The 21831-nt window shown below is 41.0% G+C and overlaps 1 protein-coding gene across 7 annotated transcripts in view; it reads left to right on the forward strand.

Moving 5' to 3' along the window:
- Positions 1-21831, forward strand: part of SMARCA4 (SWI/SNF related BAF chromatin remodeling complex subunit ATPase 4) — a 61645-nt gene that overhangs the window by 15806 nt on the left and 24008 nt on the right. For all 7 annotated transcript variants that reach the window (XM_081946961.1, XM_081946957.1, XM_081946960.1 and 4 more), the window contains exons 10-24: positions 19-186; positions 639-689; positions 2504-2634; positions 3114-3171; positions 4876-4994; positions 6403-6553; positions 6699-6862; positions 7916-7982; positions 10328-10438; positions 11513-11755; positions 13333-13446; positions 14982-15089; positions 15981-16067; positions 17506-17552; positions 18918-19084. In XM_081946961.1, coding sequence (XP_081803087.1) covers positions 19-186; positions 639-689; positions 2504-2634; positions 3114-3171; positions 4876-4994; positions 6403-6553; positions 6699-6862; positions 7916-7982; positions 10328-10438; positions 11513-11755; positions 13333-13446; positions 14982-15089; positions 15981-16067; positions 17506-17552; positions 18918-19084 — 1786 coding nt within the window. The remainder of the gene's footprint in view (positions 1-18; positions 187-638; positions 690-2503; positions 2635-3113; positions 3172-4875; positions 4995-6402; positions 6554-6698; positions 6863-7915; positions 7983-10327; positions 10439-11512; positions 11756-13332; positions 13447-14981; positions 15090-15980; positions 16068-17505; positions 17553-18917; positions 19085-21831) is intronic.

Below are 21831 nucleotides of genomic sequence, written 5' to 3' on the forward strand. Positions count from 1 at the left end.
CGTCTGTGTATTTTACAGGCTGAGGATGAAGAAGGGTACCGAAAGCTTATTGATCAAAAGAAAGATAAACGCTTAGCCTACCTGCTTCAGCAGACAGATGAATATGTGGCCAACCTCACAGAACTGGTGAGACAGCACAAGGCTGCACAGGTGGCAAAGGAGAAGAAGAAGAAGAAGAAAAAGAAGGTGAGTTAAATCAATCTGTTCGGTTCAGTGAAATCATTCAGAGGCAAGCCCTGTGTAAATCTTTGATTTGAGATGTGTCCCATGTCAGTCTTCCAGGGACTGAAATTTCTACCATGTTTAATAATACATCTCTTATGGTTTTATTTGTAAACGTTGGCACCAATTTGAGATGTCATTAAACTATGGTGTCTACTGATGCTACATTGCCCACCTACAAAATTTATTAGAAAACTGAACCAGAGCACTTCCAAATAAAAATAATATATTTAAATAAACCTCTCTACATTAATGATATAAAAGTCCAAATATCTAAATTGATGTCAGAATGAAAATGTTGGTTTTTGTAAATTAAAACTGGAAAAAGTAACCTAAATGCCTTTCAAATACTTCTCTGTTTTAAAATACTTCTCTCCATTGTAATAGATGTTTTTCGTGATTTTCATTTCTTTTAGAAGGCTGAGGTTGCGGAAGGACAGACCCCAGCAATTGGACCTGATGGTGAAGTAAGGTTCCCTCCTCCCAAACTAATTTAATAGTAGCTATAAAATTGTGTATGGATTTTATAGCACAATGAGTACCGGCTTTCTTATGAAACTGCTTTTATTTGGTCTAGCAAGTGGAATGCACTGATGCAAGCAGCTGGTGTTGAAAATTGCTTTAGAGCAGGATTGTCAAACTCAAGACCCTTGGGCCAGATCCAGCCCACAGGGTGCTTAGATCTGGCCTGCGGGGCCACCCTGGAAACAACAAAGGACCGGCTTGTGGTGCCTCTGCCAGAAAAAATGGAGCTTGGGAGGGGCACCCACAGGCGAAAACCCTCTGTTTTTGCTGGCAGAGGTTTGTAGGTGGCCGTTGCAGCTGAAAATGGAGCTCGGGAGCCCATTTTCACTGGCAGAGTGCTCGGGCCACCTCAGGTGCCCCCGACACAAGTGACATTGATCTGGCCACACCCGACCACACCGAAATCAAATACAACCCTGATGCGGCCCTCAATGAAATCAAGTTTGACACCCTACTTTAGAGACTGCAATTGGTGGATCAAAGTTTCACCAATTGGTGGATTCTCCTAAACATTTCTTGTAGGGATACATATTTTCTAGTCCAGTTTGTATCATGAATATCCTGACTGTTAGAAATTACTGCATTTTAGCAAAAACTGTAATACTTCATCTATCCATCGGTATTATCAGCAAAAATAGTGGCTTCAAAAAATAGAACTGCCTAGTGACACGTTGCCAGATAGAAGGAAGATGGTGTTCAGTGTGGGAGTTTGGGCCACTCATCCTCTCTCAATCTAGCCTACCTCACAACAATGTTGTTATGGGAAAAAACTGGAAAGAGGACTGTGGATGCTACTGTGAATTCCTGGAACAAAGGTGATATAAAAATGTAAGGAAGAAAGGAACATTTGCACATACTTGCAAGTGTCTACAGATGCAAATAAACACATCGATTGGAATAGAACCATAATACACTAAATGACTGAAATTGCAGTTAATTGAAATGATTTAGGTATTTCTGACCAAGGACGAGTCAGAATCAAAAGATTACATCTTTGTTTTATTAAATATTAAATCAATCATTAAATAAATCTTGCAATCTATACCAATTACTATTTCTCTACTGATGAAATGTTTTTGCATTCATTTTTTTAAAAAGCAAGGGGTGATACATCTGATATACACTTTTTCTATAGTCATCCCACATTTTTATGTCCCTATTTATAATTCAGTAATCTCTAATAGTTCAGGGACGCAGTGTCTCAATGGCTAAGATGCTGAGCTTGTTGATCAGAATGTTCGACAGTTCGAATCCCTAGTGCCGCATAACAGAGTGAGCTCCCGTTACTTGTCCCAACTTCTATCAACCTAGCAGTTCAAAAGCACGGAAAAATGCAAGTAGAAAACTAGGGCCCACCTTTGGTGGGAAGGTAACAGTGTTCCGTGCGTCTTCGGCGAAGACCACGGAGAGGTCTTCAGACAGCACTGGCTCTTCAGCTTTGCAATGGAGATGAGCATTGCCCCCCTAGAGTCAGGAATGACTAGCACATATGTGCAAGGGGAACCTTTACCTTTACCTTTTAATCTCTAATAGAGAGTACACTTTTGTATGTACCTCACCTAAGATACTTATGCAAGTCTTCTGAGAGTTCTCCTCTGCAGTGGCAGTAACCTTGCCAGATGGTTAACCATAATGCAATCTTTTTTTTCTTCCTCTATTTCATGAGGTCTAATATTAAATGAGATTAGAATTGTACTGCTTTAGGATCATACTTTATGTGAAAAATACATTTTAACATATTGTTGTATTTCATCAGCCTTTAGATGAAACCAGCCAAATGAGTGACCTCCCTGTGAAAGTGATTCATGTCGAAAGTGGGAAAATTCTTACTGGCACAGATGCACCAAAGGCTGGACAGCTGGATACCTGGTTAGAAATGAATCCTGGGTAAGTTGCTTGCAGAATTCACTGTTACATTTTCCCTTAGAAAAGTGATATGCAATATGTTTATTCTATGCATTTCTTTTTCAAAAAAAAAGTCATAGCAATGCAGTGGAGTGGGTGCCCTCATGCTTGTGAAGATTGTAGCCTGTATGTGTTGCTAAAGAAGTTGCTGAAGTTGCAATGGACTTTGTGTCTGGAGTCAAAGCATGCTCGCCTGTTATCAAGGCTAGCACTTCATTTGAGTTGGGATGAGAGAATGACTGGCCCAGTGAAAACAGCTTTCGTGGCTAAGTTGGGACTAGAATTCATACGTTCCTGGTTTCTAGCCACTAGACCGAATTGAATTCATCTTCCTTTTTCCTTCTTCCTTCATCTTTCTCCCAGTTTCCCAATGATTTTGAAGGAAGGAGTGATTCTAACAGACTTGGCTTATCAGAGGTATTTCTCTATAATAATTCATAATGTTATAATTATTTAAATAGATATGAAGTAGCACCAAGATCTGACAGCGAAGACAGCGGATCAGAGGAGGAAGAAGAGGTGAGGAGAAATGTTCTCTTGATCCATTTGTTCCGTTTAGATCAAAATCAGACATATGTGTAATGTTTGAAGCATTTTTTATCCTGGATTGAAAAGAATTTTGATAAGATGTATTTTATCTAATCTTACCTTTATTCAGATAGAGCCTTCTTGTCATCTTGTCTTGTCATCAGGAAAACAGATCTTAACTAGCAGTTCCTACTTCCCATTACATTTTGCTTTTTTCACTTAAGTACGGTATAAATCCGGGATGGCGATCCTATGACACGCGTGCCACAGGTGGCACGCGGAGCCATTTGGCAAAACACCCAAGGCATTGGCCTGCCCTGTCACATGCGCGCTGGCCAGCTGACTTCGGCCTTCTTTTGAGGCCATTTTTCGCCCTCCCCAGGCTCCAGAGGCTTAATAGGAGCCTGGGGAGAGTGAAAACAGCCTCTCATCTCCCCCTCCCCCGAGGCCCTCTGGAGGCTTCAGGAGCTTCCCTGAAGCCTCCAAGCGCAAAAAACCAGCCCTATGGGCAAACCGAAACTTAAGGAACGGACTTCTGGTTTGCTTGTAGGGCCGATTTTAGCCCTCCAGAGCCTTGTTACATTCCTGAACCTTTGGTTTGCCCTTAGGGCCGTATTTTTGCACTCCGGAGGCTTCAGGGAAGCTCCATGAAGCCTTCGGGGGGCCTCTGGGGGGGCAGGGGAGGCTCTTTTCGCCCTCCCCAGGCTCCTATAAAGCCTCTGGAGCCTGGGGAGGGTGAAAAAAGCATGCCAAAAATGTGGGGGAGTGCTGGTCATACGCGCATGCATGCTGGGGTCATGCGCATTGCATTATGGGTGTGGCACACCCACACACGATCCCCCTGCGCTTCCCCCACTTTTGGCACGCAAGCCAAAAAAGGTTCGCCATCACTGGTATAAATCAATCCAGCAGGATTAAACTGTATCTCCAGTGAGTTAGTCTTCTCCTTGCATTGTACCATTATTAGTGCAGATGCATGTGAGAAATTACACATGAGAAAGGAGTAAAGGAGACACAACATACTAGCAAACATAGCTGAACCTTTAAGCAAAGACAGTGCAGAGAGCCTGTGCAAATTTTCTATCTGTATTACTAATCGCAATAATTACACACACACACACACAATCTAAGATAAATCCTTTTCCGTGAGATGGAATATAATGATTTAAATCTGTCTCCAGTCTTTCTTAATTAAGATTATATTGCTTCTAATGCAGACATTTAATGCCTTGTATTGTTTATGTAAAATGTTTTCCCTTTTGTTTGGTTAATGGATGTACAGTGAGGAGCTGAAAGTGACTTGAACTATTCTCAGTTTTTACCCCAATCTTCATCCAAAAACACTGAGAATTTTTTTGAGATCAGTTACAATTGGATGGACCCTATTTCTGTGTAATAAATGTCACAAAACGAAAAAAAGGGAATGATATGGAAAGAGGAGAAAATGCACATCCGGGGACCAAAGAAAATTAGAAATTAGAATTAGAAAATTCTTATAACAGACAGCTTAAAAATAAAATTTTTAAAGGGAATAGATAGCCCTGCAGACTCCCCTTGCCCCCCCTCCTCCCTTTTGCTGCTGCTGCTAACATCTTGAGGGGACCAGAAGGAGAAGGCAAATGAGTAGAACTGATGGGGTGATCCTTCAGTGGCAAGGTATTGTAAGTTACATTAAGTTACTTTGGTTTGTGGCAGGAGGAAGAGGAAGAACAACCTCAGCCCGCCCAGTCTTCTCTGCCTGTAGAGGAGAAGAAAAAGATTCCAGATCCAGACAGTGATGATGTATCAGAAGTGGATGCAAGGCACATTATTGAGTAAGACTCATAGTGGTGGGTTGTTGTTTTTTGGGATCAGCTGCTTCTTTTGGCATTCTCTTTAAACAGAGGTGAAAAAGGAGGGTGGATGCATATGCCCCCTAAGTGAAGGAGGGCAGCTAACACTAGAAAAGACCCATCTTCTGCCTTGGAAAGAGTAGAATTTGGAAGCTTTTTAGAGACTTGCATTCCCTTTGGTTCCATAGGGGAAATAGTCCCTAGGGGATTATAGCCTGGCAAAATACAAAATGGCAGAAAGAGATAAGGTAGATGATTCCCCCCTCCTTCTTATGCAGTCTCTATTGCAAAGGAGTAGCAAAATGGCTAAACACAATTGCATAGTTACCGTGCTAGGGTAGCAGTTAAGAAAGGTGCTATCCCAGCTATTGCGCTTCTTCTTCTTCTTCATATTAATGCAGAAATAGATGCTGCTGTGGATACTAGGTTCTGAAACTATAGTTCTTTATTATAGATACCTTCTTTCTCTTGACAGCAACACTCCCTAGCAACTAATAATAAATGAAAAGTTATGTAATTATACATAATAAAGGGCTGTTGATTTGGGAAGACTTGAAGAGAACAAGGAAAAAAATGTCCATTCTGTCTGCCACTCTTTAATGATTCCATGGTTACCATAAGGAGAACATGTGCCGCCTAGCAACAAGGACCAAGCTTTGCTTCCTTGAAGTGGAGCAGCTCCCACCAAGACCATCTGCATTCTCTGGTTCTTCCTCAGGCCTTTCTGCAAGAAAGAACTAGGAAGACTCTAGTAGACAGTGATGGGAAATATCCCCAGCTTTAGGTATTATTCAGAGGTTCCAGGCACAATCATTCTGGAGCAGGACAACTTCAATGGAGATTCCAGTCAGTTACTCAGCAGGGAAACAGATTCTTGAATGAGCCTGAAAGAAAGAATCAATAGTGTAATACAAAATTTAGCTGTTTACATTCCCCATTATGTTACTGACACCCCTTTTCCTTTCACAAAGCTAAAACTTTAGTCTTATCTATCCCAAACCAGAGAGGATGAATCCAGAGCAGGTCTGAGCTCCCAGGGTGGTCTGAGTTGCCAGTTGTCCAAAGGCCCAAACAGAATTTTTCTAAGAAATTGAAGCCTCAGAACTAAAGTAGAAAATGTAAACCTCCACGGCTCTGCCCCTAAAATAGATGGTAGCGAGGAGGGATAATCTGTCAAGTGATTTTTTTAAACAGTAAGTATTAAAAAAAAACACACACACATATACAATTAAACCCTAAAAGATAAGTCAATCCTTGTGAGGTTTTTTCTGGTCTCCCACACCTAGCAAGAATTAAATCTCCTTTGAACTCCCCTACGGCAGCAGTTATACCACCAGTAAAGTTAACACTCCTATTCGGTCTTTCTCATTCCCTTAAAATCTTTCCTTAGGAACGCCAAGCAAGATGTTGATGATGAGTATGGTGTATCTCAGGCCCTGGCAAGGGGGTTGCAGTCTTACTATGCTGTGGCTCATGCTGTCACTGAAAGGGTGGACAAACAGTCATCCCTCATGGTGAACGGTGTCCTCAAACAGTATCAGGTAAGAATCAAAGAGCAAGTCCTTACCGTTTGGCTGAGCCTAGATGTGGAAATTCAGTGTTTTGAGCTGCTCTGTAGAACAAGGCCACCATTTTCTCTTTGTAGGCTCTGTAATTAGTCTTTGTGTTTCTTTTTCCCATCCACAGATCAAAGGTTTAGAATGGCTGGTATCGTTGTACAATAACAATCTCAACGGCATCCTGGCCGACGAAATGGGCCTGGGTAAGACAATCCAGACCATTGCTTTAATTACATACCTCATGGAGCACAAACGAATCAACGGACCCTTCCTCATTATAGTACCTCTGTCGTAAGTATACCTTGAAGACAGGTGGGAAACTTTGAGACTATCTGTATCCGTGAAAAAGCACTGTTACTATGTGCTGATTGAAGTGTTAGTGGGATGTAATTTAATAGGAAAAATAAATAAAGCTTTCGGAAGTCTGTGGTCCAAGCACAGGTGATTGAAACATCCATGGCAACAGAAGCAGGGTGTGATGTGCTGCTGTAACTGTTTCAGAGAGTGAGCAGTAAAAAGATAACAAAGTTCAACAATAACAACAATGTCTGAGAAAATATTTTTTTTATTATGAATGAGTAGAATTTATAAGTTTGGTTCAGGCATTATACATGTTGGTGTTCACTAACTGTGGTTGAGAAACCTACCCCTGGCTTGTCTGCCCCATTCAAATGGTTTTTTAAAAAATTTAAATGAGTTGGTTAAAAAAGGGTGAGTAAAACTTTTGAGAAATGAAAACGCTTAGGACAAATGCTTTACTTGAGAAGAAACTTAACTACCAAGAATTGGCAACCAAAGATTTTAAATAACTTAAACATTTGTGTTTCATATAGTTATTTAATGTACATTAATTTTGTAAGACTGAAATAATTTAGTTCATTTAGTTAAATAATAAAAACTGCTGCATGGGTGGGGGGGTGAAGTATGGCACTGATAGATTCCATCTGATCAGTCGGCAGATATACAGTTTTGTGTTACACTTCTAAAAAGTTGCTTATTTTTGCAAGAATGACAAATAATGGTGATGGCAATGTTAACTTTAATGTTTGCAACTTTACAGTTTTTAGTTATTTCTTAAAATGACACAATAAACTTAGCTGTGTACATTAATTAATTAATGAAATAGTGAATTTTACATTTTATAATTGTAAACCCTTTGTTTATTGATATTTGTTCCTCTATCTCCTATTAAAATAAATTATTAATTTAAAATAAGTACATAAAATTTGAGTGCACAGGTTTTTATTCATTAAACATATGGTTATGAGATCTAACTTTTAATTCTTGAAAGAAATCAGAAGATAATTTTTATAAAATGGAATTTTCACTTTTTTTCTGTTTTAGAACTCTATCAAATTGGGCCTATGAATTTGATAAGTGGGCTCCTTCTGTGGTTAAAGTCTCATATAAGGTAAATATCAACATTGGGATTTTCATATTCTTTCTCATGATCTGAAGTGCCATTTTAGTGCTATCCTCTGTCCTTGGATGTATGGATAAAAGTATCTCATTGCTGTATCACTCCTGTGTGTAAGGCCTGAATGTCTTCATCAGATCTTCCACCTCCAATCAGCTTTTTAGTTCCTGACCTCTGCTTCCCTTTTCTCCTCAGATTTTCCTTTTTTAATTTTTCATGTTTCTGTTTCTCCTCAATTCTGGATGTTGCCTCTTAGCTTTTCAAACTGTTCAGCCAGCCCCACAAAGCTTATTCTTCTGTCCACAAATGTCAAGCACCCAGGAAATCACGATATTCAGGCTGTTCAAATGAGTATGAAGATTTATTTCAAGCTTAAACTCTCTACAAGAATCTGGCCAACTAACGGTTAAGGGAAATGTGCTGGAGATAAGAGAGGCATTCAAGGGTAGACTTAGATCTCTTGGAGTTGCACAGGGACGTGTTTGACCCCTGCCTCGGGCTCAACCTGGTCTCCTACAAAATCCTCTGTGAAGTTTAATTCCATGCCCTTCTCTGGGCTACTGATTTGTTTACCTATCAGGTGGAAAGTTTATAAAGTAGGTCAGTCAATTCATTTCATGGTCGTACATGCAATGAACAGCATAGATCAGTGACGTGCGGTGAGGTTTATGGCTGGTGAGGCATTGACACAGTGGTGGGTTTAAAAAAATTTTAGAGCCTCTTCTGTAGGTGTCGCCTGCTTTGTGGGAGTGGCTTGCTGGCCATGTGACTGGGTGGGAGTGGCTTGTCGGCCATATGACTGGGTGGGGTGGAAAATGTGAAACTCACTTAACAACACTTACTTAGCAACCAAAATTTTGGGCTTCCTTCTTTCTCTTCCTTCCTTTCTTTCCTTCCTTTTTTTCTTTCCTTCCTTCCTTCTTTCCTTCTTGTGTCTCTCTCCCCAACTTATTTTCTTTCTCTTCCTTCTTTCTTATCTCTCTCTCCAACTTTCTTTGTTATTCTTTCTCTCTCTCTCTGTCTCTCTCTCTCTCACACACACACATACAAGCGCGCGCACACACCATTTCCTTCATGTCTGCCAGACTGCCACTGACAACTCTCAAAGAGAAGGAAGGACTCCTGCCTTGGGAAGGGATTGGACTAGATAAATCTTATCTGTCCAGGGTCTAAATGGATGAACAGATTCCTTTTGGAATCCACTCATCCCACTGGCCAATCAAGCTAGTCATATGGACAATAGCTTAGAGTTACATCCAAGAGATTGCAGGGGGGAATTTATTTCTCTTCTTCTTCATTCTGTCTACAATCACCTGGGATCGCCTAATCTGGGATATGAGAACGCTTTGGAAGCGCTTGGGTGGGTGCTGAGAGAAGGAAGGAATGAAGGAGGCTGCAGGGCAGACTCATTTGCTTGGCTAGGCTATCTCGTTTCGTGAGGCAGACGGAGAACGAAAGGAGATAGCCGAGGCAAAGGAGCCTGCCCTGCAGCCTCCTTCATTCACACACGTTCGGGCAATGGGGGGTGGGGAGCTTTCTGAAGGTGTGCAAGAAAGCCCCCCCCCCCCCCCCCCCGCCCAAACGTGTGAATGAAGGAGGCTGCAGGGCAGGCTCATTTGCCTCGGTTAGGCTATCTCCTTTCATAAGGCAAACGGAGAAGGCAGCATTGGTAGCAGCGCGTTGCTGGGTGGTGGTCCGGGAGGGGGAGGGCACAGCACTGACGCCCTTGCCCTTGGGGCTCTTCTTGTGGGACATGCTGGCTGGTGCTGCTTTAGGGCGCTCTGGCCGCCAGCTCCTCTGTGCACAGCCCGGCTCCCAGCGCGAGCCGCTCAGGAAGGAGGGGAATGGGACTGCGTGTGCAGGAGGCTCCTTAGCACTAGCCTCAGATCAGCGCGAGCCGCGGTCCCATTCCTCTCCTTCCTGAGCCAACATGAAGGGGACCACGGCTCGTGCTGATCTGAGGTTAGCGCTAAGGAGCCTCCTGCACACGTGGTCCCATTTCCCTCCTTCCTGAGCGGCTCGTGCTGATCTGAGGCTAGTGCTGAGGAGCCTCCTCCACAGCGTGGCTCTTCTCCACAGCGCAGCGGAAGGAGTTGCTGTCCCCACCACCATGATCATGGGGTGTATTGCTTGCACGCTTGCAAAGATCAAAGTTGTCACAGTCCTCCCTTTTTTAGAGGCTTTTTTAAGCCTCACCTCAGCACTCGCCTTTTCCCTTTTACATTTGTTTTGTTTTCATGAGAGCGGTGAGGCTCTGCCTCCCCTGACTGCACGTCACTGGCATAGATTAAATATCAAAACATACTTAGGTTTTTTTTGTGTGTGTGTGCTTTTTTTAGGGCTCTCCAGCTGCAAGACGGGCATTTGTACCTCAGCTTCGAAGTGGAAAGTTTAATGTTTTGCTTACTACATATGAATACATCATCAAAGATAAACACATTCTTGCAAAAGTGAGATTTCCCTGTTCCTATATATTTTTATTAATGTGGTTTTATTTATATATATTTTTCTTAAAAGGCAACTGAGAAGAAATTGATTTAGAACAGTGTTTTTCAAACTTGGCAGCTTTAGGATATCTGACCTGAACTCCCATGATGGCTGGGGAGAAATGTTGCAAACTTTCGACAAACACTGATGTAGAACAACAGAAAAATACCATAAATAGATAAATATACAATCATAGAACAATGGCAGCGAGCAGTAAGAAAATAGCATTAATGTGCATTGTCTGTGGGTTATTCAGGCAAGCATTATCTGTGTCCCAGTCCTAAATGCCAATATATTTTATATGTACTTTGAGTGTTTTAAGATTAACCTAGGAAGTTGTGAAAACATTCTGAAAGAGATCAGTGGCAAATGAATTCCATGTGGTTACCAAAAGGATATCATAGGCCTGTTTGTGTAATCATCAGGAATCAAGCAGATTTTATTTTGTTTACTTTAGACTATTACTAGTTTGGGGGGTGGAGAATGGGAGGAGGCAGGAAGTGATAGAATGTGTGTATATGTGTGTGTTGCAGGTGCTTCTGCTGATTTTCTGCAGGTTGCTTAGCAAAGATTGGTTTGTGATAACTGAATCACAACTTCATAGCTGTGATTAAATTCAAGGAGCATGTGATATCTCAACTAAGCCTAGTTTTGGCAAACTGTGAAACTGTGGTTGTTTGCCAGTCTCAAGGTCTACCAAATTATAAATGAATAATTTTCATGAGTTTGAGTTAAATGAGTTATTCTAAAAATAGTGTTTCTTTATAGCCTGTATAAATGAGATGATTTTATTTTTCCTTATTTAATATTTTTGCTAGCATTTGTGATACAGAATAAATAAATTAATGGCATGTTGAGGACTCCTATTTCACTCCTCTCAGAATATATACTGTTTACTTAATAACATTTTAAAGCCAAAATCAGTAACAACCTAACTCAGACAGTTCGTGTCTTTACAATGAGAATGCGTCCTGGGCAAAGAAGTTTGTATTCTGGAATTCAGGCAAATATTTACAGCTGCCAACTCGTATTGTCAGATTCGTTGGAAGTACATGATTGTTGATGAAGGTCACCGGATGAAGAATCACCATTGCAAGCTAACCCAGGTTCTGAATACACACTACGTAGCCCCACGTCGTTTGCTGCTGACAGGAACTCCACTACAAAATAAGCTACCAGAATTATGGGCTCTGCTCAATTTCCTCCTTCCAACTATCTTCAAAAGTTGTAGTACATTTGAACAGTGGTTTAATGCTCCATTTGCCATGACTGGAGAAAAGGTAAGGGCCGAAAGAAGCATCTAACTCTGTTCTTCAACCAAGGCCTTGTGAAATTCTGCACAGCCCTCCAGTGGGTTCTGTCTGAACAGTGGCAATCTGCCTCAGACATTTCAGTCTCTCCTGTGCAGGGTAGCCTGTTCCACCTAAGAACAGAATTTGCTTAATCTTTGTGGTGGACTCATCAGTGCATCATAATAACCTATTGTATACAACTCCAAATAATCTGATTATAGTAGTAAAGTATAGCATTGCCCAAACATTGGGATTTTATGGTTGAATTTTTTAAAATGAGTTTTGTTTTTGAATAGATTATTGATAAACAGTTACCCAAAGCAGCTACATAAATAGTATTTTAATTTTTTTCAGTGTTAAACATGGTTTTATTCTAGCCAAATGAAATGTTTCTTATATTTAATAGTTTCTCAGATACAAGCCCAAGTTTCTGTTTCACCTAGAATGCTAAATGAATTATGGGCAGAGTATATTTGTTTACCATACCTGTATTCCACCTGGTCCCAGTAAAGCCAACCAAAGCCAACTGTATCAGTTGGAGCTGTTTGCTGCTACATTAGGCATTTCTTACTCATATTATCCCATAGTTCTAATCTAGTTTGACACAACTTTTCTGTAAAATTAATTGGTCATTCATTGCTGTAGGCAATATGTTAAGTTTAGAAAGCTGGAGAAGAATCAATGAAATACCGTATTTTTCGGAGTATAAGACGGACCTTTTTTCCTCAAAAAAGAGGCTGAAAATCTGGGAGTCTTATACACTGAATACAGCATTTTTTGCCCCCCGAAACCCCGCCCCTTCACCAAAATGGCCGTGCATAGCTTTTTAGAAGGCTTTCAGAGAGCTCCTGGGGGCTGGGGAGGGCAGAAATGAGTGAAAAATGGGCCCTTTTTTGCCACACACCCTGTGCCAGCAGAAACAAAGTCTTAGATGCTGCAGCGATTTCCTTCTCCAGCACATGGATAAGTACACCTGGAAACATCTACATACCTACCTACTCTCTCTCTCTCTCCCTACCTACCTACTGTATTTCTCTCTCCCCCCCCTCTATCTACCTACATACCTACTTACCTACTCTCTCTCCCTACCTATCTACTGTATTTCTCTCTCTCTCTTTCTCGGTCTCTATCCCTCTACCTACCAACCTACCTACTCTCTCTCCCTACCTATCTACTGTATTTCTCTCTCTCCCTATATCTTTCTATTTCTCTCTCTCTATCCCTCTACCTACCTACCTACCTATCTACCTACCTACCTACACTCTCCCCCCCCCCACGTACCTACTGTATTTCTCTCTCTCTCTCTTTCTCCCTTTATCTACCTACCTACCTAACTACTCTCTCCCTACCTACCTACTGTATTTCTCTCTCCCTCTCTATTCCTCTACCTACCTACTTTTTTTAAAAAAATTGCCTCTTCAAAATCTTGGTGCATCTTATATTCCGGTGCGTCTTATACTCCCAAAAATACGGTAATATTTTGTTTTTTATAAATGTGGATATATAATTAATGAATGGTATTTAAAATATTGGTGTTTCCTTGAATTTGTGTGTTTTTGATACAGGTGGATTTGAATGAGGAAGAAACTATTCTAATTATCCGTCGTTTGCACAAAGTTTTGCGCCCCTTCCTACTGAGAAGGTTAAAGAAGGAAGTAGAAGCTCAGCTACCTGAAAAGGTAATTATATACACTGGAGACTGTTCCAGATTCTTTCTAGAATCTGTTTGGCTCATGTAATGGCTTATTGTTTCTGGTGTTTGTGTAGATAGGGGGTGGGGGACGGGGACAAAGAAATTGCAGCTATGGATGTCAAAGGTAAACAGCCCCTTTGTGTGCATTTTATTTCTCTGCCAGCAAGCTTGGGCCTTTTTTGCTGGCAAGTGTCTGCATAGAATCCCAGTTAATAGTGGACCAAAAGAATCAGAGCTCTGCCAATAAATGTTCGACCTCTCATTTTCAACAAATGCTCTACTGCTTTTTCTGTATACACCTGCAAGAGGTAGAGAAAGACTCGCTTCGGCTTTGATCTATATTTTGATAAGAGATTTAAGATGAAAAGTCAGAAGTAGCTGATACCTATAACAACATCTCCCCCCCAAAAAAAATTCTTTTAGATCTCTTTGACCATAGACTTTAAAGGACATTACTGTACTGTTTATCAGAATACCAAAACACACTTCATGAAGTTGTCATGTGACAAACTAATCCATATGCATTTGCATGCAGTGTTGAAACACACATATAAAAGAGGCAGAGTTTACATTATGATATTATACTTATGTTTATTATTTACCACCATAACCACCCACTCACTCCAAAACTCAAGACCTTTTAAAGCAAATTCTCATCAAGAAACCCATTGTAATATATTTAACAAGAATTGGGTTACCTTTATGTCAATGCTGTAATAGTCCTATGAAAATAACCAACATTACCCAGATTGTTCACAGTGCCTGGACATTTGGTATTTTCTTTGAATAGTTTGATCCCCCAAACATGAAATATCATCTTTTAGTGATATTAGAGGAATTTCCAATCGGAAAATGTTGTATGATTCTGTAATTCTTGTTAAATGTTTGGGGAAAACACTGTTTTTTCAATGTTCAAGTTCATAATTGTATTGGTCTGACATGTGCAATCCATTTGTCATGCTATATAAAAATAAAATAGCAGAAATCTAACAGAATGGCACTCAACAGATCCTCCAAATGGGTTGGCAACTATGGATTTTTGACCTTGTATGAAATCTCATTTTAGAAACCCTTGCAAAGATGATCAAATCAAGTGGATTTGGGATTACCAGTTACTATGGTCCATTGTAATTATTATAAGAATGGTGTCTGCTGCTGCTGCTAGCACAGCTGCAAGAAATGAATCTGAATAGATTACACTGTCTAGAGGAAAAAGTGTCTCAAAATTGATGCACCTCAAATCTTCTCTGAGATGCCATGTACAAAGCCAGGACATTGATCCAGTGTACATTTTCAGCTCTGCCTAAAAACTATGAAGATTTAATCTGGAGCTTGATACATGCACGGTGCTCTACAATAAAGCTACATCCCTAACCAAATCAATTTTAAAAGTGCTGCTTAGGTATGATCAGAAATTTGAAGAAGCGCTAAATGTCAACCACCAGCATAATGTTGGATTCCATGGAGTATGAAAACAGTTTGTGTTTTAATGAATCCATGTATCTTCTCTCTTCCAAACAGGTAGAGTATGTTATTAAGTGTGACATGTCTGCATTACAAAGAGTGCTTTATAGGCACATGCAAGCAAAGGGAGTGCTGCTTACAGATGGATCTGAGAAAGACAAAAAGGTTTGGAGAGCATATTTTTTACATTATTGTGAAAAAAGGGTGGCCATTCTTTTATTGGACTGATTTATTACATTCCTGAATTGGAATACAACCTTCAGCGTCCCTATCAGTCGGATTACTTCTTTTTTGGAGCTCAGGACAGGACATAATGGCTGGCTTCAGCTAGTTCACAGAGGGACTCCACATTAGATAAATAGGCTTCTGATCCCAACCTGGAAGAGGGCAGCAGATAGGAAACGGAGCCAGCATGGGAAGTTTAATTTTCTAATATGTGGAGTGTTTCGTAGATAGTCAGAATGAGGCATAGTCAAGTGCAACCAAATATTTGGATTAGTGATAGCATTCCATTGATGTACAAATCATTATATTGTGTTTCTGATCGTAAGAGTATTTTAAAGCATAATGGTCAAAATATTCATTTGCCCCCAAATTTGAAGCTATATCCAAGTGGTTGGGGTTCCTTGCTGTAGCATTCATTTTTTGAGATCTTCCATGAAATCCTTTTCAAATGATGTTGCTAGATACAGAGTGCAATATGATAGGAGATTGTTATCGATAGAAGAAATTTGTGGGCCTTAAAAAAAAGTAAATATAGATTTTTACACCTTCCTCAAATACTTTATGTGCTTGGTTTATGTGATGAGAACTTAAGCCGCACCCAAATAATAGCAAAACAAGACTAAACTAAAGCAAAAAACTTCAGGGAAATGAAGTTTAATACATTGAATGTCCCATGTCTGGTTCCTTTTTCAGTGTCCTACTCATATAAATATAACTATCCAACCTTTGCTCTGTGGTTTGAACAGTGTGGAAGAAACAGGCCCCTGGCAATGTAGGTATGCTATAAATAGTTTGCCTTCCTCAATATTTTTCACACTCTTTTTCTTGCAGGGCAAAGGTGGTACAAAAACACTCATGAACACTATTATGCAGCTGCGGAAGATTTGCAACCATCCATATATGTTTCAGCATATAGAGGTAAAGATGTAGTACTGTTAAAGAGAAGACTAGCAAAGAGAAATGTGCTGGAGCAAATGTGTTGAAGAATGGGTCAATGGGAGCATGTGTGGATAAATTATTTAACCATTTCCCAGACGGAACCAGCTCATAATCTGCGGGTTCCTCAAGCAGCAGAGGGCAGTTGTGGCCAGGAGGACCTTTGCTCAATTTCATGTTGTGAGCCAGTTGTGCTCTTTCCTGGATTATGAAACTCTTCTTTCAAACTCTCATGCCCTGGTCATCTCCCTTATGGACTACTGCAATGTGCTCTACATGGGGCTACCTTGAAGAGTATCTGGAATCTGCAGCTGGTGCAGAATGTTGCCACACAAACAGTTTTGAGCATCCCAAGGATTGTGCGTGCAACACCTTTGCTGTGTGAACAACATTGAGTGTCAGTTTGCCTCTGGGTTCAATTCAAGATGTTAGTTATCATCATTAAAGCCCTTCATGCCATAGGATCAGGCTACCTAGGAACTGTCTTGTCTCAATTACATTGACCCATTCCACCTGGTCTGGCAGGGAGGGCATATTACAGACCCTGTTGCTTAAAGAATTTCAGCTGGCGAAGTCTGGGAAGAGAACCTGTGCTGTTGCTATCACCCTATAGAACATCTTGCCCACAGAGATGAGGCTTCCCCCCCACCTCTCTCTCTTCTGGTCTTCTGAAAAAGCATGAAGACCTGGCTCTGCCAACTGGCATGGGAATCTTAAGAGTGGTACGCAGATGTATACATTTTATTATTGTTCCTGAAACAAATAGCTCTCAAGGAATAGCAGTAGCAGTTGACTACCCTTTTTTCTCCTTACCCTGGCATCAAAAAGGTAGACATTGTACTCTCTTGTCCAACGTGATATATATGGAACTCTGCAAGGAAGAAGAGAAATCTTCAGTTTGCTTTATTGGCCGAAGCTTTCCAAAATATCATAATTCATGACTGTCCCTCCTTCCTTCAGATTCATTCCAAAATTAGAGAAGCTCACGGGTTAACATTTGGTTCCTCAATATAGTATTGTATGTATACCATTTAAAGTCTCAAAATGTATTGGACTTCAATAGTTTCCTGTTAAGTTTTTTGGAGAGCACTCAGTAGAGAAAGGCTGATCGTGAAGAACTTTGCAACATTATAAACCCTAAGTACTTGGAAGGTTACATTCAAAAATCTCCAGCTGCTTTGAAAATAATTTTAACTATAATTGAAACATCTGTTTATTTGAAAAACTGTTTAATTGTATTAATTTAAATTTAAATTAAATTAAAAAGAATGGCTATCTTAGTTACTAGCCTAAGATGTGCAGTACAAGCCTTCCAGACTATTAACCATCAAAATGCCTTTTGAAGGCAAGAAAACCCTCTATTGTTATATTTGGCATCATTTCTTCATATTTATGTTGGTTTCCATACGTTTTGTTACAGGAGTCCTTTTCTGAGCACTTAGGCTTCACTGGAGGCATTGTGCAGGGGTAAGTTGCATACTCTAAAAATTTGGGACTATGTCAGGGGTGTCAAACTGGCGGCCCATGGGCTGGATGTATCACATGCAGGCCACCCCTGCCCCAGCTCCGCGAAGGGAAAAAAATATCGCGAAACATCACGTGACGGTGTGAGATTGTCACCCATGGACTATGTCTATGTTTTCTTTGTAAAGACTCAACTGAACCAATAATGTCATCACACTTGGGTTCTTAAATTCCAGAGGCATCTGCTACCTGTTCTTGATGGACAATTCTGGCACTAGGACAATTTCTCATCATATGAATTAATGTTTTGGGAGTGATGCTTTTTAAGGTCTTGGGCTTCTATAAAAGCTTGTCTGGATTTAATTAATTTAAGATCAGTACAGGTAGTTCTCGCTTACCGACCACTTGTTCAGCGACCATACATAATTGCAGCAGTGCTGAACGAGTGGTACAGTACCTACGGCCAGTAGTCAAAGCTCCAGCCTCCCCAGCGCCCTTCAGTCACACACTTGCAATTTGGGTGCTTGGCAACCAGCTCACATTTATGGTGATTGGCCATCATAAAAGCGAGCAGGCAGTCACGTGATTGCCATTTGTGACCTTCCCTGCTGGTTTTCCACAAACAGAGTCATTGGGAAAGCCTGGCAGGGAAGGCCACAAGTCACTCTGGTAATTCCCCTTTGCCTTCCTGCACTTGCACCCCACTGTACTGTCCATCCCCCACTCTTCCTGTGCTCTACCCCATTGTACCATCTATCCCTAAGGCCTTCCTATGCTCATGCAGCACCACATCATCCATCCCCCACTCTTCTTGCACTTGTGCATAGCATGTGCCAGACCTCCCAAGCTCTCCCTCGGCCACCCTCAAATTATGTCCAGCCTGTATCAGCCCTCCCAGAGTCTCTCCTTGCCTCTCTCGCTCCCCTGGAGCATCCCTGAATTGTTTACCTGGGATTCCTTCCAATTCCCACTTAACAACCTGCACATCTTGGTGTTACAGCATCAACCAAGACTTTTGAGATTGTTGTTGCTAAGCATTATGATCACATGACATTGTGTTTTACTACCACTCCGCCGCCCCTAGCAATGGAAATTCCAGTTCCAGCTTTTAAACCTGACATCTATCTGTAGTAGTGGAAAATAGCTTCTATTCATAAGGCAACAGCAAAGGCCTGGTTTATTCATAAAAGCAACTAGAGTATCCTAGTTTTTTAAACTTAGGAATATAGGACTTCTGTGATGTAAAAAAAATAGAGAGATTGTTTTGCATAAGTTTGATATAGAAGGGGAATCCTGAAGTTAAAACATGTGAAACTGTTTTGGTGGGAAGAAAAAACTTCCTTTTTCTCTTTCTCATGCATAACCTAGTCTTGATCTTTATCGAGCTTCTGGGAAATTTGAGCTTCTAGATCGTATTCTTCCCAAGTTGCGAGCTACCAACCACAAGGTATTGCTCTTCTGTCAGATGACCTCCCTCATGACCATAATGGAAGATTATTTTGCCTACCGTGGATTCAAATACCTCAGGCTAGATGGTAAGTTTGTCAGTAGACTTACATGCTGGACAAATTTTGTATTGGGAAGTACCAATTTGACTTGGCTACAGAGTTTGCTTGAAGAGTTGTCTAAATTATGAAGTTTTGAGTTGCATATAAAAAAGATGGAGTGTAATTTTCCTGCACTGAAGATAAATAAGTGTTCTTTGTGCAAGCCTACATATCTACATATACATGCATACACACACACACACATATTTACTGTATGTGCAAGTTGCCATGTTAAGCCACCGTGTTGGCAGTGTTCACACACTAAGAATGCAGCCATTCTTTTTCATGTTCTTTTTGCACAATCTTTTTCTCAGGCCTAGGATCTAGGTCATTTCTGTGAGGAGCAGAATGTCTCTTCAGGGAAAAACAAGAGTGACATGGTAATGGCTACACCACTCAGTATGGGTGGGACCAAGCTGGGTGGTTTTTCACAGTGTTATTACATGCAAGCTGCTTAGAACCGCTCTCTTAAGATGTAAATCTTTTAAAAAGGACTTAGTTCCTTTCTAAGTCCATATCTTTGCCCCATAAGACCTCTCCTGGCAATATATTATAAACCACATTAAAAACCATGTGAGTGTGGAGCTGCTTTTCAGAAATAGAAATAGCTCATTCTCTTTCAATATGGGCAAAGGGAAATTCCTTTCAGTGTTGGTATAAGCAATTTGAAAGTATGTGTCAGACCTGTCCCAATCAGGTCCCTTATGAAAGAAAGACCCTCAATTTCATTTTGGTGAAGTGATAACTTCTTTTACTAAGTTTCTGGCTCTAGTAAAGTCAGGTTAGAATTAAGTTTCCTGCATAAAAAGCTATAAATTTCTCCCCATCATTCCAGTCCTCTCCCATGATCAGTTTGTCTTCAGCTAATGAAGAATTGCATAGGTGTTTTGAGAAACAGTGAGTTGTTTGGGGCAGTCCGCGTTCCATTCAAGTGAGTGTGGCCTTGAGTGCTGGCACAAATTGGTTCTGTGCTTCTCTGGTCTTAATGAAGCTGTTCGTCCCACCTCCCTATTTCCATCGCATCACCACACAGGTTTATTGCCCATATTCTCCCCCGATGCCTCCTCCCCGTGATGGCAGGATGCAGCGCAATGCCAAACCAAAGAAGGCAGACCTGACAGTATGTAATATCCGAGGCTTAGACATTATGAACTCTGATCCACCAACTGGTGGAAGCTTTGCAGTGAGAAATCCAAACTTGAATGAAGGAGAAATTTCCTAACTGTGAGAGCTATTAAGCAATGTAACAGCCTGATTCTTGAAGTTGTGAGTGCTCTATCATGGGAGGTTTTCAAACAAAGGTTGGATAGCCATTTGTCTTGCATAGTGAGGAGGTTGGAGTAGAAGATCTCCACGGTCCCTTCCAAACCTCTGATTATGTGATAATTTTCCCATATTTTTAAAACTTTCTGAAATAAGGAGCTCAAGCTTACAACAGTTGCCTAAGAATATTTTGTAAACAATTTCCTTCCACGTAAGTGACATTTGTATTAAGACATACCTGATGAGTGGTAGTTGTGGTATTTGAAGGATGCATTTATTAAAAGAAATGCAAAATGTCCTTTCCATTTCTTCAATGGCCTATCAGGTTCTTTCATTTGGCTAACTTTTCCATTTTTCAACTTGCCATTTTGATGTCTCAAACCACTATGCAATGTACAATCACTTTTCCAATGACTATTTTTGTTAATGCTTTCCTGAAATTATAAATCTCTTTTGGATAAGAGATATTTTAAATCTCTTTCTGATCCTAAAATAGCATTGATTGAATAGGAAGCCTGCATATTCTGGTAAGTATAATCTACAGTGACATACTTGTGGTCCAGTTCCAATAGATTAGTCCATTCTCCTGTGCACTGCTTGGGGAGTCCAAGCATGGGTTAACTTTGTCCATTAGCCTAGAGACTGAGTTACATAATTGTTGATTCTCTTACTGGGGTAATTCGGTTTTTTTTAACTCAGTCCAGCCTAAAGAGACGTAAAAATATTTATTATTTATTTATTTATTTATTGGTTTATTCCTTATTTAATTAGTTGTTCTTTCTGGATTTATTTCGTACATTTGGACTGAATTATAGTTCAAGCAAGCGTGAGCCGTGTTGTCTGCTCGTTTTGACGAGCAGCAATTATGCTGGGCTAGGCTTGTTCCCGTTGGTGTTTGGGCGGTTCCCCTTAAGGCTCTTGTGGCCGGGGGGAGGAATTGCAGCAGCTAGCTGCTGCGGATGTGAGTCGGTTCGCCGTTCTCTGCCCCGCGGGTGCCAAGGTGAGAGTAGGTTCGCCTCTCTCGCGCCGATATGAGTGGCCACGATCCGCTTAAAGGGCGCGATCGGCCCAACATGGCTCGGCGCCTCATGATTGTGGCGCTGCCATTCCCTTCATATTGGCTTCAGTCATGCCAGCTGCGGTTTATACAGCGCTTAGTAGCAAGCGGTCGCCATTTTGTCAACATTTGAATTTTGCGCCATTTCTTTCTGCCACCACAGCCATTTTTGGCGCCGCCTCTCTGGGCACCGAGGGACAGCCGGAAGGGGCACGCTTAGCGTTTCGCACCCAAACGGTGCCTACATCACTAACGGCTTGTTCTGGGAGCTGAGGAGGTCAGTTCGCCATCTCGCCGCTCCAGCGCACATGGTTACTTTGCAAGTATTCAGAATCATTCCAATTGGCTGTCCGGCAATTACCTCTTATCTTGGGTGGTGAGCTGAGCTTTTCAACTCCTTGTTAGTAATTATGGC

Source organism: Natrix helvetica (genome assembly GCF_964273705.1).
Source record: "Natrix helvetica genome assembly, chromosome: 1".
Classification (NCBI taxonomy): Eukaryota; Metazoa; Chordata; class Lepidosauria; order Squamata; family Natricidae; genus Natrix; species Natrix helvetica.